This window comes from Gymnoscopelus braueri (genome assembly GCF_963280865.1).
Source record: "Gymnoscopelus braueri genome assembly, chromosome: 23".
Classification (NCBI taxonomy): Eukaryota; Metazoa; Chordata; class Actinopteri; order Myctophiformes; family Myctophidae; genus Gymnoscopelus; species Gymnoscopelus braueri.
This window is the reverse complement of record NC_137625.1, coordinates 25280801-25296112: the sequence shown is the minus strand read 5'-3', so window position 1 is coordinate 25296112 and position 15312 is coordinate 25280801. Positions and strand designations below refer to the sequence as shown.

The following is a 15312-nucleotide window of genomic DNA, read 5'->3' as shown; positions in this document are numbered from 1 at the left end:
AATAGCGGCAGAAGGAACAGATGAAAGGGAGTTTCAACGCTCCTCAGCCAAGTAGAGGTAGGTCTGGTGCGTCACAGCAGAGGGACACAAGCAGCAATAAACGTGAGGATAACACTGGGGCAGCTCTAGTTGAAGCCTCTTTATTGAAGGAACAATTATACAAGACAACAACTAACGTTTCGGTGTTAGCTGCACAATGCACAACTTCTTCAGAGTCGTGACAGATAAAGGCCGCTCAGCTCAGCTGCTGTGTGAAGCGTATTTGTGTCTAAAACCATAGATATATATCTATGTCTAAAACTGGCGCTAAACGAAGGACCCAGTGTTGACAGATGTTGTGAGAGAAACAAGCAACCAGGTCAAGGACTACAAGCCCAGTTTCCTCCGAGGTGGAAAGACTGGTGACGTGAGGTTACTTACAAGCCCAGAAGAAACAACTAGGGCACTACTAAGCCATTATAAGCACTTTAACCTATATATATACATACGCAACGCATAGTGAGCTTGTAGATTGGCTATTTTTTTATTTTTTTTAATAGTTGGTATATTTTTGAAACATTCTAACAACACAAGTCTGGCATGCGGCTCCCTGGCATAAAACATTTTCAGATGGGGGACAAAATACATATTAATTTGGCGGTCCATGACAGGAACATATATGGTTGAAATAATAAAATGAAATTGTGGGGGAAAAAAAGCCCAAATAAGTAACTACTACACTAACAAGCCCAAAAAACGCAACGCGCAACTAACCAATATTTACAAGCAACTTTACAGAAAATCAAATCATAAGTCGCTTATAATAAGCGGACATGGCAACACTGGAAGGACCCCGTTGTGTTGTTGAATTGTAGGTTGTTTTCGATTTGCCTGATTAAAACTGCATACTGTGTGTGTCCGCTTTCCTTTGCATTCTCATTTCTCTCTAATTAAATTGATAGTTAAAATTAAATTAACTATCAGGAAAAGAAATTTAAAATAACAAAACATTTTGATTATGATCAGATTATGATCGGTAATCGGTTTAACTGTCAGGCACACACAGACAACTATGCGCTAGTGTTAACCCGAAAAGGGTACAGTCAATTATTTGGTACAGTGGTTCTCAGGGGGGGGGGGGGGGGGGGTCTCCAGATGACAGTGAAGTTACAATTTAAGTAATTTTAAATCCTTTTTAGTACCTAAAAAAATACAAGAAACAATGACCATTACTATGCCAAAAGTAATCAACAAACTATACTGATCAAACATTGGCCAAGTTCTCAAATAATATAATAAAGAGCCTCAAGGGACGAAAATCGTGGAAATAGCAGATCTACAAGCGATCTGCTAGACGCTAGAGATCTGCTATTTTCAAAATATTTATCTGTGGAACCAAGTCTAACTAAAAGTAATGCCTCAACTCCTACAATTCCAAGAGCTTGTCAGGGTGGGGGGGGGGGGGTCCCCAGTTCCAATATGATTATTTTGGGGGGGGGTCCCAGTTCCAATATGATTTTTTTGGGGGGTCCCCAGTTCAAATATAATGATTATTGTCAGGGTGGGGGGGTCCCCAGTTCAAATATTATATTATTATTTTTTTTTGGGGGGGGGGTCCCCAGTTCAAATATAATGATTATTTTGGGGGGGGTCTCCAGATTAAATATGATTATTTTTTGGGGGTCCCCAGTTCAAATATAATGATTATTTTGGGGGGGTCTCCAGATTAAATATGATTATTTTGGGGGTCCTCAGTTCAAATGATTATTTTGGGGGGGGGTCACGGCCTGAAAAGGTTGAGACCACTGCCCTACTAGACAGTAAAAACGAATGAATAGAGATACATAATATATTAAACCTAATATACCTGTGTACTTTATAATATATATTATAATATGTGCCATATTAAATAATCTAACACACAAGTGTATTGTAATGAATAAATATAACTTTGTATTTGATAGATGATGTCCATATTGCTGTACACTGTCAATATGGTACAGTATGTAACATTACCATGTATTTAATTTACACAAAAATCAATTCATGTTGACATCCTGTGCTGTTTGTCAGACAGAGACAGCAAATATTTGAAAACTGTTTTTATTATATTCATAAAACTAAAGCACAGAATTTAAGGTCATAGACAACTTAACTTACGAAGCAGATGTTTGGTAGAAAGATGTGCCAGTTAACACACTAGAACATAAGGTGATGTACAGTAATATACAGTACACATACTGTAGGTTAACAGAATCAGCTTAATACAGTATGTTCATATTTTTTTATGTTGCTACTAGGTAAACAAGAGTTGAAAGACAAATCGCAACATTAAAGTGCCTACGGGCTGTTTGCCACCACTAAGATAGACCTGAATATTGGAAATATTGAACACGATATTCCTTTTGCCAAAGAAAACAGAATGAATTTTCTTAAATAAACACACCTCCAAAGATCTCAGAGCATCCCAGCTAATTATTCAATATTTAACCTGTAAAAGGTTCAACTTTGGCTGATTAATAATCTGTAAGTGTGGGTACAGGCTACACATAAAAGAAAATCACACACTTGTCAGTACTTATACTTATTTCTATCCTTCATCCAATACCAGACCACATTTTAATGTATATTACCGTCTACCAAGCATTTAGAGATGAACCATGTGATTGCCCGGTTCCAATATCAAAGGATTGTGGATCAGAAAAGAGGTACAGTTCAAAGCAGAGGAAGACTTATATATTAAAGGAATAGTCAACCCCCCAAAAAATGAATATATTATCATCATCTACTCAGCTAGCTTAAAGGGATACTTCACTTTCGGGCCGGGGACACATTTAAAAAAAATATTAAAAATAAATGAAAAAAGTTATGGAAAATTCATGGCCCCCTCACACATTAGTAGGACACTGCGTGTCGTGAGGGGGCCATGAATTTTCCATAACTTTTTTCATTTATTTTTAATATTTTTTTTAAATGTGTCCCCGGCCCGAAAGTGAAGTATCCCTTTAAGGGTCAAATACATGCATTTTAATGGTGTAATTTGGTGTAATGTAAATGTTTTGCTTATTTTTGACAGCCTCTGACAGACGCACATTTCCATGACACGAACAGTGGTTCATGTCGAGGACACCCAAATTGATATGCATTTGGCCGGCCAGGAAGACCCCAGAGATTTGTGTTGTTAAAATTTAACAACACAAATCTCTGGGGTCTTCCGGCCCCAACAAAATGTGTAATTTTTTTTAAAATTGGGAATACATTTGAACAACCCGTGGAACCCCTTCAAGGAGGACCCAAAAAGAACCTTCACCCGTTTCAACTGGCATGAGGGTGAGGAGATGATGACAGAATTTTCATTTCTGGATTTCCTATTACTTTATGGTGCTACTTAGGATTGCACAAGTTGTTGTAGTTCAGATACTCTACAGCTTGAGGAACCGAATATAACATGGCACCACTTCTCTATAGTGCGTGCCAACTTGCCGTCACCACGGGGGGCGTGGCATAGTAGCTGCAGACATACTTGTGGGGGGCAATGTTAAGTCAACCTGTTTATACCCCACAAAGATGTCCGCCGCTACAAAATGACACTTGTTGACGCCCCCTTCAGGATTTTTGGCACGCACTATAGAACTCAATGGACGCGGCCGGCGTGTTCTATTGGGTTTTGAATGGTGTTCTCGGGGCAGAGACAGTGTTCTACTGTCTCTGGGCTTGACAGAGACAGTAGTTCAGATGATGCAATCCATGATGTGGATTTGCAGACTGTCCAGGTCTGGTAGAATCTCGTTGCATTTGGGACAGGCATGCTCCGGGATGTTCACCTGCTGCTGCCATTCTCTGCCGTCACCTGAGAAGAGTCAGAGGGGCTCATTAGGACCTTTGCTGTACCTGCTACTGGCCTATCAAAAAACATGTTGATGTACACACAGCATTACCTCTTCCACCCTGTGCACCAGCGCCCCCATGTGGATTGCCTCCCCGTGGCACGTGTCTCCTTTGCATCTCGTTCAGGGATTGCCTATGCAGAAGATAAGAGAATGGCTGTATTGTCTTCATATCATTGGTTCCATAAAAATACATGGATATTTTATCAAGACAGACAGCAGGAAAGCTGAGAAGGCAGATAACCACTTGATTGAACCCCAGCATCCATATTATGGGGGGAACATTAGCCAAAGAATATAAGATCGACAAGCTCACAACGCTTCGTGTGAGCTTGTAGATCGGCAGTTTTGGGCTTAGGAATGTAACAAAACATCTCCATGAATGCAAGGCTTTATGGGGTGTGTAATTGATAGAAAATAAGTAATTATTTGAGTGAACTACTCCTAAGCATTATAAATACCATTTATATCAAGATAGGTTGAAAATGGGTGAAGTGCTCACTTAAGCGTAATTGATGTTTCGGTGACAAGGTGTTGAGCACATGATATATTACGTAATATTTTGCCACTAGACAAAAGAAAATGTATTATGTGATTTATGTTGAGTCCCATGTTGCACGACAATTTCTTTGCCAAAACATAAATTATTCAGCCACACCTGCCCAGTGAATCCATTTCCTCTTGAAGTTGGGAGTTCTGCTTCTTTACGAACTCCAACTGAGCAGCCAGGCGTTCCCTCTCTTCATGGATCTTCTCTCTGGCTGCACGCTCAGCATAAAAGTCTGATGAATACACCTCTGCCTGCAAACAGAAGTGCCACAGCAAGTTATTTATTCTTCTAAAACAGATAGTTCTAGTCCTGGATTCTGAATGGCTGAGTCCCGTTGTAAAATACTCAATTAGCATAGCACACACCTAGGACAGCATGTATCAGCAACGTCTTGTTTACAATATTCAACCGTAACATTACATGGATGTGCTACTGTTTTCAATTTACTTTTTTTCCTAGGGCAAGGTAAAGCCCGAGTTATACACGACAGTGTGGCGCTTCTAAAATAGCCGACCTACAAGCTCACAGCGCGTTGTGATGCTTGTAGATCAGCCATTTTAGAAGCATGGCACCATCGTAAGCTGAAGCATAAAATTAGGCTTAAGAGGAGCGCTCCTTCTTGGCCTGTGTATGTGCAATTCTTTTCTGTTTTAACCAACAGTCAGGTTTTTCCTTACATTTTAATCATTTGGGGAACGCTAAAGGCATGTCTACGCACAGACACACGTTTGTCTTTCTCAACAGAGTATAAATCAGGCATGACTCTAAACCCAACCCCTAAACGCCTAATCCTAACCCCCAATTGAATATTTTCCAAATAGTAAAACTAACCATTAAAACAACAATTTCTCTTGTGAGGACCAGGACAATGGTCGTCACAATGTCCATTTCTCAAATTCTACTATACATGTGGGAACATCTGGCCCTCACAAGGATAGTAATACAAGTACACACACACACACACACACACACACACACACACACACACACACACACACACACACACACACACACACACACACACACCTGGGCCTGGAAGACAGAGATGGTCTCCAGCTCCTTCTCTTTCTGGAAGATCTCCTGCTTCATGGCATCCATCTTCTCTTGTTTAGTAGCCAGGGCCTGTTCTGCTGCAGCCAGCCGGGCCTGCATGTCATCCAATGCCTCCTTGGGCGCCATCTGAGTCTAGAAGGTATGATCAAGACAACTTCGTTTGAGTTTTAAGTCAGTTCTCAAGAGGGCTGGTTAATTAACGGAAAATATATAAAAAAAAGACTTTTAGAACTTATTCTAACCATGTCAAACTTGCTCACATACGTTATTTAAGACCATTCTTTTAAAAGTAATCAAGTCCAGTCTCAAGTTATTAGAATCCAAGTCCCAAATTCTCTTCATACATCAAGTCTCAAGTAAATAATGAGTTTTACTGATAAGGTTTTGTGCATTTTAATGACAGCCATACCAATTCCACACAAGCAATGTTGCACAATACTGGAAGTTGTCTATTTGCTTGGTAGAGGATATTTACATGTAATACATTATAACAGATGTAGTGTAGATGTTGGCTGTGGACAGAGTCACCTCTCTCTTTTTCTTCTCCTCTTTGAGCTCGTTGTAGTCTTCAAAGAGCTTGGTGTAGGCATCCTTCAGCTGCGCCAGGTTGTTCCTGAGATGGAGAATGGGGATTATTGGTGGGATGAATTATCGTTATTTAACAAGACCGGTGGCATTCGGGCACTGACCTACTCGGACACCACGCAAGTTGGGAACAATGTAAGTCGGAAAAGTTGGGAATGCATGCCTCACCCAGTTATGCGATACCTGTTGTAGCGGTTGTCAAGAGTACTCGTTGTACTCATTGTTAAGAGTACCCAGTGTGGTACCCATTACCCCAGTACTAAGAACGTTGGATATTAAAATCAACAAGTTATTTATATAAACACCACTGGCCTACTCAGAAACGATGCAAGTCGGGAACGATGCAAGTTGGGAATGCATGCAATACCCATTGCAGTTGTTGTCAGTACCTGTTGTCGGAGTACACAGGACCGATTAACTAAATAGGATCTCCATAATTGGAGTTGTAATGGAGTTCGATTGTACACACTACCACTTATATGGGTGCAACAGCACAAACGTGAAGCAAAGATCTGCCAAAACTGGTTGGCCAATCAGAGAAGCCAGTGGAGACATACGTGCTTTGTGAATTTATAGATATATTATTTGTATTTTGTGTTATTATTATTGGTGACTTAAGACTCATGTGTATGGTTCAGATACAGCATGAGAAGCGGACACGCTAAAGGAATATGGGTGTGTTAATAGCAATATTTTTAAATAGCCAACGACCTACAAACGTCAGAAAGTGGTTGCCTGTGTGTGTGTGTGTGTGTGTGTGTGTGTGTGTGTGTGTGTGTGTGTGTGTGTGTTCTCTCCCACCTCTCCTCGCCAGTCTTCCTTTGCTCCAGCTGGCTCTGAGCCTGCATGCTGTCCAGCTGCAGCTTTAGCCTGTCATTCTCTGTCTGCACTGCCTGCTTGTCCACCAGCTGGGCACGTAGAGTCACCACGTCCTGTTCCACTTCTCGACATCTACAGAGAGAGCGAGAAAGCAATGAAAGAAGTGACAGTTCACCATAAGCAGAACTTCAATGGGTGCAAGGCACAACCCCGCCTTGAATATTGTTTATGAAATAATAATATACCGATATGTCGAATAACTGTTATTAACAACTGTAGACAACAATTGCAGAAAAAAACGTTTTTTAACACAAATCTTCTCTTCTGGTTTAAAAGACTGAACAATGCAGGCAATGGGCATGTGCATAATGAATATACTTTAATCAAGCAGTAAGTCCCATGTGGATCGATTACTTCCCCCCCCCCCCCCCCTCTTGCGTGTCTGACACAGATGAACAGCATTGGTATGAATGAAAAGGTTTGTTCTTTACTTGTCCATTTCTGCGGTCTTACCTGTCTTGGAGTTTCTTCTTCATACCCTCTGCTTCTCCCAGTTTACTCTGAGCCTGCTGCAGCTCTTTAAACAGTGCCATCTGAGACTTCAGATCCTCCACCTCGGACGCAGCCTGAACCACAAGAAGAACATCTAATTGTGTCAAAACAAGTCATCGATAGGACAGCGTTTCTCTGGGATTTGTCCTTGCAGCTTGATTTCACATTAGGCCTAGGCAATTCGAAATTATAACAAAATCGACAAGCAGGTTTTATTTTATATTTGTTTTATTTCGTATGTATAAACACTTGTAGATCTGCTAGTTTCACTATAGTTCTTTTTTTTTTTTACGTTTGAAATAATTGATTTCAAGTCATATCGCTCAGCCCCATTTCACGTGCTGAAGTGCCCTTTCCTTTTTTTATCATCAAATCAAAATCAATGTTTCACGATTATGTAATCATGAAACTTCAAACATTACATCTTATTAGGTCAGCTGTTGCACCTCGTCCTCGTCTCCTCACAATTACACAAAACTTGATATGTGAGAACATTGTACAACCCATCCGTCCATCCATGATTCAGACCACAGAAGAACAATAATCACACAGAGACTATTACTGTGCATGCCATCTGGTATATGGTACCCATAAGCACAAAAACCAAAGACATATTAAGAAAATTGTAAAATAAATGTAATTAAAATAATCCAATTTTATCATCAATAATCGTAATTACAATATCAAAGTAATCAGGATAATAATTGTACCCATAATCATGCAGCACTGATCCGGAAATATTATTACAAACACGCATTTCTACTACAGATTTGATTTTCATCATTACACACCCCAGTGTTGATTTTGACAGCAAATCTTTATTTAGTTGAGAACCAGATATATGGGCAGAGTTTCCTCTTTTGTCAACCCTCAGGCCCTCAGGATCCTCTCAGGGGCCCTGATTCAGCCCCTTTTTGACTATGCTAGCTCCTCTTGGTACTCCAACACCTCAGTGTCACTGAAGACTAAGCTTCAAACCTCCCAAAACAAACTGATTCGACTACTTCTCGGACTGGGGCCCATGACCCACCTCTCTCCCACTCACTTTACCAGCCTAGGCTGGCTCAGGGTGGAAGACAGGGTTAAACAACTAAAAATGGGACTGGTCTTCAAAATTGTAAATGCAGATTTGCCCGAAATGCCCCCTATACCCGCTTATCTGTCAAAATACCTCCAAAAAGTTAGTGACACCCACAGTCACGAAACTAGAGGGAGCGTAAACAACAATCTGGTACCACCCACCCATAAAACAAACATGGGCAAATTCTCCTTCTACACCACGGCCACTGAGGTATGGAATAGCCTAACCCCATCCCTCAAAAAATGCAGTTCGTTGGGCTCATTCAAAACGGCCCTAAAAACTCATCTTTCTGGAGGCCATAAGATGAGGTAGTACCAGTTTCCCTGTAGACAGATGACCCCCCCCCCCTTTTTTTGTATATACTTTTTATTTATTTTTCATGAGGCTTTTTTTGTACATAGTGGTATTTTTTTCTCTGTTTTTTATGTTGATTTGAACTGTTTGGTTGCTATTATATATGTCTATGAAATTAATTCAAGGACCCCAACGGAAACAAGACCGCAAGGACTTTTTTGGTCGGACCTTTTAGACAAAAGTATTATAAATGTAACTGTGTTGTTTTACATTCTTTTGCCTAATAAAAATGTCAATCAATCAATCAAAGTTTTAGTCATAGTCTTTTGAATAAGATTCCATTTAGTTTTAGTCATATTTTAGTCATCTGAAATGTTTTACTGTTTGTCTAGTTTTAGTCGACTAAATATCATAAGATTATAGTCAACTAAATCTACAGTTGATTTAGTCGACTAAAATGTATTTTGCCGGTGCCTTGATGGCGTCATAATGGCTGATTTTACACTTGGTTGCAAGCGCCACACCCGAGCGAAACCAAACATAAAATAACTTGTCTTAGTTCTACTGGATCTCTTCTCCACTAAACCCTCACTAAAATGTTAGTCTAGTTTTTATTTGCTGACGAAATTGTCAATATATTTAGTCTTAGTTTTAGTCGTCATAGCTTAGTTTTTATTTAGTTTTTATTTAGTTTTCGTCAGTGAAAAAAGGTAGTCGACGAACATTTTTCGTCATAGTTTTAGTCGACGAAATATAGTCACACCCCCTATAATTTTACTATCACTACTAATACTATTACTACCGCCACCATTATCACAACTGCTTTACTAATGTACCATTACTGCTAGTATATACCTTTTCTTCCTTCCCAGTTTCTCCTTGTTGGGTTTTCCCGTCTGTCCCCTTCTCAAGCTGCAGGGAGGTTTGTGTTGAGCTCTCAATGACCAAACTCTTCTCTTCCAACTCCATGATCCTACAGTATAAAAGAGGTACATGAGGCAGTGTTCCAGACTTACACACTATAGGCCCAGAAATAGGCCATTTAACCAATTTCAACCAGGCGTAGCTGTTTTCATGTCATTGTAGGCAAATATGTAAAAAAATAATCAGAATTTTTCACAAAATAGCTGATCTACAACTGTGATTCTCAACCTTTTTAATTTCAAGGACCCCCAGGTTGATATGCATTAGGCCACGGACCCTTAACAGGTCCATTTGCACACTCTCAAGAGTTAAATTAACACTCAGGTCAGGATTTCACATTGTGTCCACATTCACAAAGCACTACAAAGCATAAAATCAGACTTAAGTGGTTAAATATATCACATAAAAAATTAGGCAACTCAAAAACCTTAGGCCTACCTGGCCTGAGATGCCTGGAGCTCAATTTCCAATTTCTGGAGGGGCTGGCTCACGGTCAATTCCTCAGACTCCAGCCGAGAGGCGCTCATGCTCAAGTCCTGCCGACCACACCTTTCACCTCCACATGCATCCCTCAGACCCTCCGCATCGCCATCCTGAAAATCCAAGCAGGAACACATTAGTGTGTGTGTGTGTGTTGACTGATTGAATATTTTATTAGGCAAAAATGTAAAACAGCACAGTTACATTTAAAATACTTTGTCTAAAAGGTCTGTTCAGTCCTTGCGGTCTTGTTTCCAATGAGGTCTTTGGTATTCAATTCATAGTCATATATAGTGGCACCACAGTTCAAATATCAATACAAAAATACAGAAAAAGATAACACTAAGTACAAACAAAAAATAAAATAAAAAAAAAGCAGAGGAAAAAAATTAAAAGCTATATGTACAAAACAGGGGGTCGTCTGTCTAATGGGAAAATAGTACTACCTCCTTTTTTTGCCTCCTGAAAGGTGAATTTTCAGAATATAGCCCAGCGAATAAGCCCAGCGAACTGCACTTTTTGAGGGAAGGGGTTTGTGTTGAGCTCTCAATGACCCACTGCACCACCAAACTCTTCTCTTCCAACTCCCTGATCCTACAGTATAAAAAAAAAAGGTACATGAGGCAGTGTTCCAGACTTACACACTATAGGCCCAGAAATAGGCCATTTAACCAATTTCAACCAGGCGTAGCTGTTTTCATGTCATTGTAGGCAAATATGTAAAAAAATAATCAGAATTTTTCACAAAATAGCTGATCTACAACTGTGATTCTCAACCTTTTTAATTTCAAGGACCCCCAGGTTGATATGCATTAGGCCACGGACCCTTAACAGGTCCATTTGCACACTCTCAAGAGTTAAATTAACACTCAGGTCAGGATTTCACATTGTGTCCACATTCACAAAGCACTACAAAGCATAAAATCAGACTTAAGTGGTTAAATATATCACATAAAAAATTAGGCAACTCAAAAACCTTAGGCCTACCTGGCCTGAGATGCCTGGAGCTCAATTTCCAATTTCTGGAGGGGCTGGCTCACGGTCAATTCCTCAGACTCCAGCCGAGAGGCGCTCATGCTCAAGTCCTGCCGACCACACCTTTCACCTCCACATGCATCCCTCAGACCCTCCGCATCGCCATCCTGAAAATCCAAGCAGGAACACATTAGTGTGTGTGTGTGTGTGTTGACTGATTGAATATTTTATTAGGCAAAAATGTAAAACAGCACAGTTACATTTAAAATACTTTGTCTAAAAGGTCTGTTCAGTCCTTGCGGTCTTGTTTCCAATGAGGTCTTTGGTATTCAATTCATAGTCATATATAGTGGCACCACAGTTCAAATATCAATACAAAAATACAGAAAAAGATAACACTAAGTACAAACAAAAAATAAAATAAAAAAAAAGCAGAGGAAAAAAATTAAAAGCTATATGTACAAAACAGGGGGTCGTCTGTCTAATGGGAAAATAGTACTACCTCCTTTTTTTGCCTCCTGAAAGGTGAATTTTCAGAATATAGCCCAGCGAATAAGCCCAGCGAACTGCACTTTTTGAGGGAAGGGGTTTGTGTTGAGCTCTCAATGACCCACTGCACCACCAAACTCTTCTCTTCCAACTCCCTGATCCTACAGTATAAAAAAAAAAGGTACATGAGGCAGTGTTCCAGACTTACACACTATAGGCCCAGAAATAGGCCATTTAACCAATTTCAACCAGGCGTAGCTGTTTTCATGTCATTGTAGGCAAATATGTAAAAAAATAATCAGAATTTTTCACAAAATAGCTGATCTACAACTGTGATTCTCAACCTTTTTAATTTCAAGGACCCCCAGGTTGATATGCATTAGGCCACGGACCCTTAACAGGTCCATTTGCACACTCTCAAGAGTTAAATTAACACTCAGGTCAGGATTTCACATTGTGTCCACATTCACAAAGCACTACAAAGCATAAAATCAGACTTAAGTGGTTAAATATATCACATAAAAAATTAGGCAACTCAAAAACCTTAGGCCTACCTGGCCTGAGATGCCTGGAGCTCAATTTCCAATTTCTGGAGGGGCTGGCTCACGGTCAATTCCTCAGACTCCAGCCGAGAGGCGCTCATGCTCAAGTCCTGCCGACCACACCTTTCACCTCCACATGCATCCCTCAGACCCTCCGCATCGCCATCCTGAAAATCCAAGCAGGAACACATTAGTGTGTGTGTGTGTGTGTTGACTGATTGAATATTTTATTAGGCAAAAATGTAAAACAGCACAGTTACATTTAAAATACTTTGTCTAAAAGGTCTGTTCAGTCCTTGCGGTCTTGTTTCCAATGAGGTCTTTGGTATTCAATTCATAGTCATATATAGTGGCACCACAGTTCAAATATCAATACAAAAATACAGAAAAAGATAACACTAAGTACAAACAAAAAATAAAATAAAAAAAAAGCAGAGGAAAAAAATAAAAAAGCTATATGTACAAAACAGGGGGTCGTCTGTCTAATGGGAAAATAGTACTACCTCCTTTTTTTGCCTCCTGAAAGGTGAATTTTCAGAATATAGCCCAGCGAATAAGCCCAGCGAACTGCACTTTTTGAGGGAAGGGGTTAGACTATTCCCAATCTGGGAACCCAGAGCCAGTGAGAATGAAAAACAGCGCCCTCTGCTGTTTGTACTATCTCTCACTGGCTCTGGGACAATGGCGACGTAGCACCCGTGCGCAAAGGAAACCGGGGTTTTGGTCTGCCTTCAGCTTTCACTTCCGGTGGTGCCACTATGTTTTCATTCCCACTAACAATATTTCTACACGGAACACTAACACCACTTCTCCCAGAGAACATGGATCGTTTTGGTTATAAGCCCACTTGTTTCTATGATGAAAGAGTAAGTTAAAATGTGAATATCTTTCTGTGGTTTTGTGACGCTATTGTTAAATTAGTTTGGGTTTGTTTCGAGGGGGAAAGATCGACGGACACGTGAATCCCGCCCACTACACTTGATTGGGTAAAGCGCGGCCTGCTTCCTGATCTGAAGGCACGCCCACTTGTAGCCCAGTGCGTACATGTTATGACGAGCCTTCACGACAGATTCCAACGCAGAGCAGAATCTGTTCTTGAGAGATTAGACTATTCCAAACCTGGGTGGCAGTGCTGTAGAAGGAGAATTTGCCTGCGTGTTTTATGAGTGGGTGGTACCAGTGTGTGTGTGTGTGTGTGTGTGTGTGTGTGTGTGTGTGTGTGTGTGTGTTACTTACTTCAAACGTTATGATCTCTATGAAGGAGTCATCTGGTGACCCCTGGCCTGTCTTGAGTTGGAGTTCAGAGTTCATGGGCACCAAGTCGTTCTTCTCCGCTTGCAGCCGAGCCACCTGGACACGCAGTGCGTCCAGCTCTGCACTCTGATTGGCCGATGCTGCCTGGAAATGAAATCCCAGTTAAACCAAAGAAATCAAGGCAAAATAAATAATAACGGCAGAAGGAACAGATGAAAGGGAGTTTCAACCATAGATATATATAAAGGCTAGATGGCTCAAGGGGGCGTTGCAAGCGTAGCTCAACCGCGGCCATCTTGCGACGGTCATTCATAACATTATGTCTATGGGGCATATACTTTGAAATAACCATAGCGTGCTCAATTTTCATCCGATTTTCAAACGGTTCGGTGTTTTGTAAACACCAAAGATGTAGTTTTGATACTGCATACTTAATTTTATTAAATAAATAAAAAACATGGTTATAAGTATGCAGTGTCATAACTACATCTTTGGTGTTTACAAAACACCAAACCGTTTGAAAATTGAGCACGCTATGGTTATTTCAAAGTATATGCCCCATAGACATAATGTTATGAATGACCGTCCCAAGATGGCCGCCATGTGGCAACGTTGTACTCCATTGGCCAGCAGCGCGGGTGAGTCATCTAGCCTTTATATATATCTATGGTTTCAACGCTCCTCAGCCAAGTAGAGGTAGGTCTGGTGCGTCACAGCAGAGGGACACAAGCAGCAATAAACGTGAGGATAACACTGGGGCAGCTCTAGTTGAAGCCTCTTTATTGAAGGAACAATTATACAAGACAACAACTAACGTTTCGGTGTTAGCTGCACAATGCACAACTTCTTCAGAGTCGTGACAGATAAAGGCCGCTCAGCTCAGCTGCTGTGTGAAGCGTATTTGTGTCTAAAACTGGCGCTAAACGAAGGACCCAGTGTTGACAGATGTTGTGAGAGAAACAAGCAACCAGGTCAAGGACTACAAGCCCAGTTTCCTCCGAGGTGGAAAGACTGGTGACGCGAGGTTACTTACAAGCCCAGAAGAAACAACTAGGGCACTACTAAGCCATTATAAGCACTTTAACCTATATACGCAACGCATAGTGAGCTTGTAGATTGGCTATTTTTTTTTTTTTTGAATAGTTGGTATATTTTTGAAACATTCTAACAACACAAGTCTGGCATGCGGCTCCCTGGCATAAAACATTTTCAGATGGGGGACAAAATACATATTAATTTGGCGGTCCATGACAGGAACATATATGGTTGAAATAATAAAATAAAATTGTGGGGGGAAAAAGCCCAAATAAGTAACTACTACACTAACAAGCCCAAAAAACGCAACGCGCAACTAACCAATATTTACAAGCAACTTTACAGAAAATCAAGTCATAAGTCGCTTATAATAAGCGGACATGGCAACACTGGAAGGACCCCGTCGTGTTGTTGAATTGTAGGTTGTTTTCGATTTGCCTGATTAAAACTGCATACTGTGTGTGTCCGCTTTCCTTTGCATTCTCATTTCTCTCTAATTAAATTGATAGTTAAAATTAAATTAACTATCAGGAAAATAAATTTAAAATAACAAAACATTTTGATTATGATCAGATTATGATCGGTAATCGGTTTAACTGTCAGGCACACACAGACAACTATGCGCTAGTGTTAACCCGAAAAGGGTACAGTCAATTATACAGTGGTTCTCAGGGGGGGGGGGGTCTCCAGATGACAGTGAAGTTACAATTTAAGTCATTTTAAATCCTTTTTAGTACCTAAAAAAATACAAGAAACAATGACCATTACTATGCCAAAAGTAATCAACAAACTATACTGATCAAACATTGGCCA

General features: G+C 40.4%; 1 protein-coding gene across 1 annotated transcript; it reads right to left on the bottom strand.

Moving 5' to 3' along the window:
- Positions 1–3002: 3002 nt before the first annotated feature.
- LOC308079602 (optineurin-like) lies at positions 3003–14566 on the bottom strand (the record flags this gene model as incomplete). The annotated part of the gene is made up of 15 exons (XM_080421152.1): positions 3003–3829; positions 3918–4000; positions 4525–4667; positions 5443–5601; positions 5998–6082; positions 6856–7005; positions 7387–7499; positions 9656–9773; positions 10163–10317; positions 10651–10798; positions 11192–11346; positions 11682–11829; positions 12223–12377; positions 13447–13608; positions 14558–14566. The coding sequence occupies 15 exons, from the start codon at positions 14564–14566 to the stop codon at positions 3711–3713; spliced, it is 1902 nt and encodes a 633-aa protein (XP_080277278.1). The 3' UTR covers positions 3003–3710.
- Positions 14567–15312: the final 746 nt, after the last annotated feature.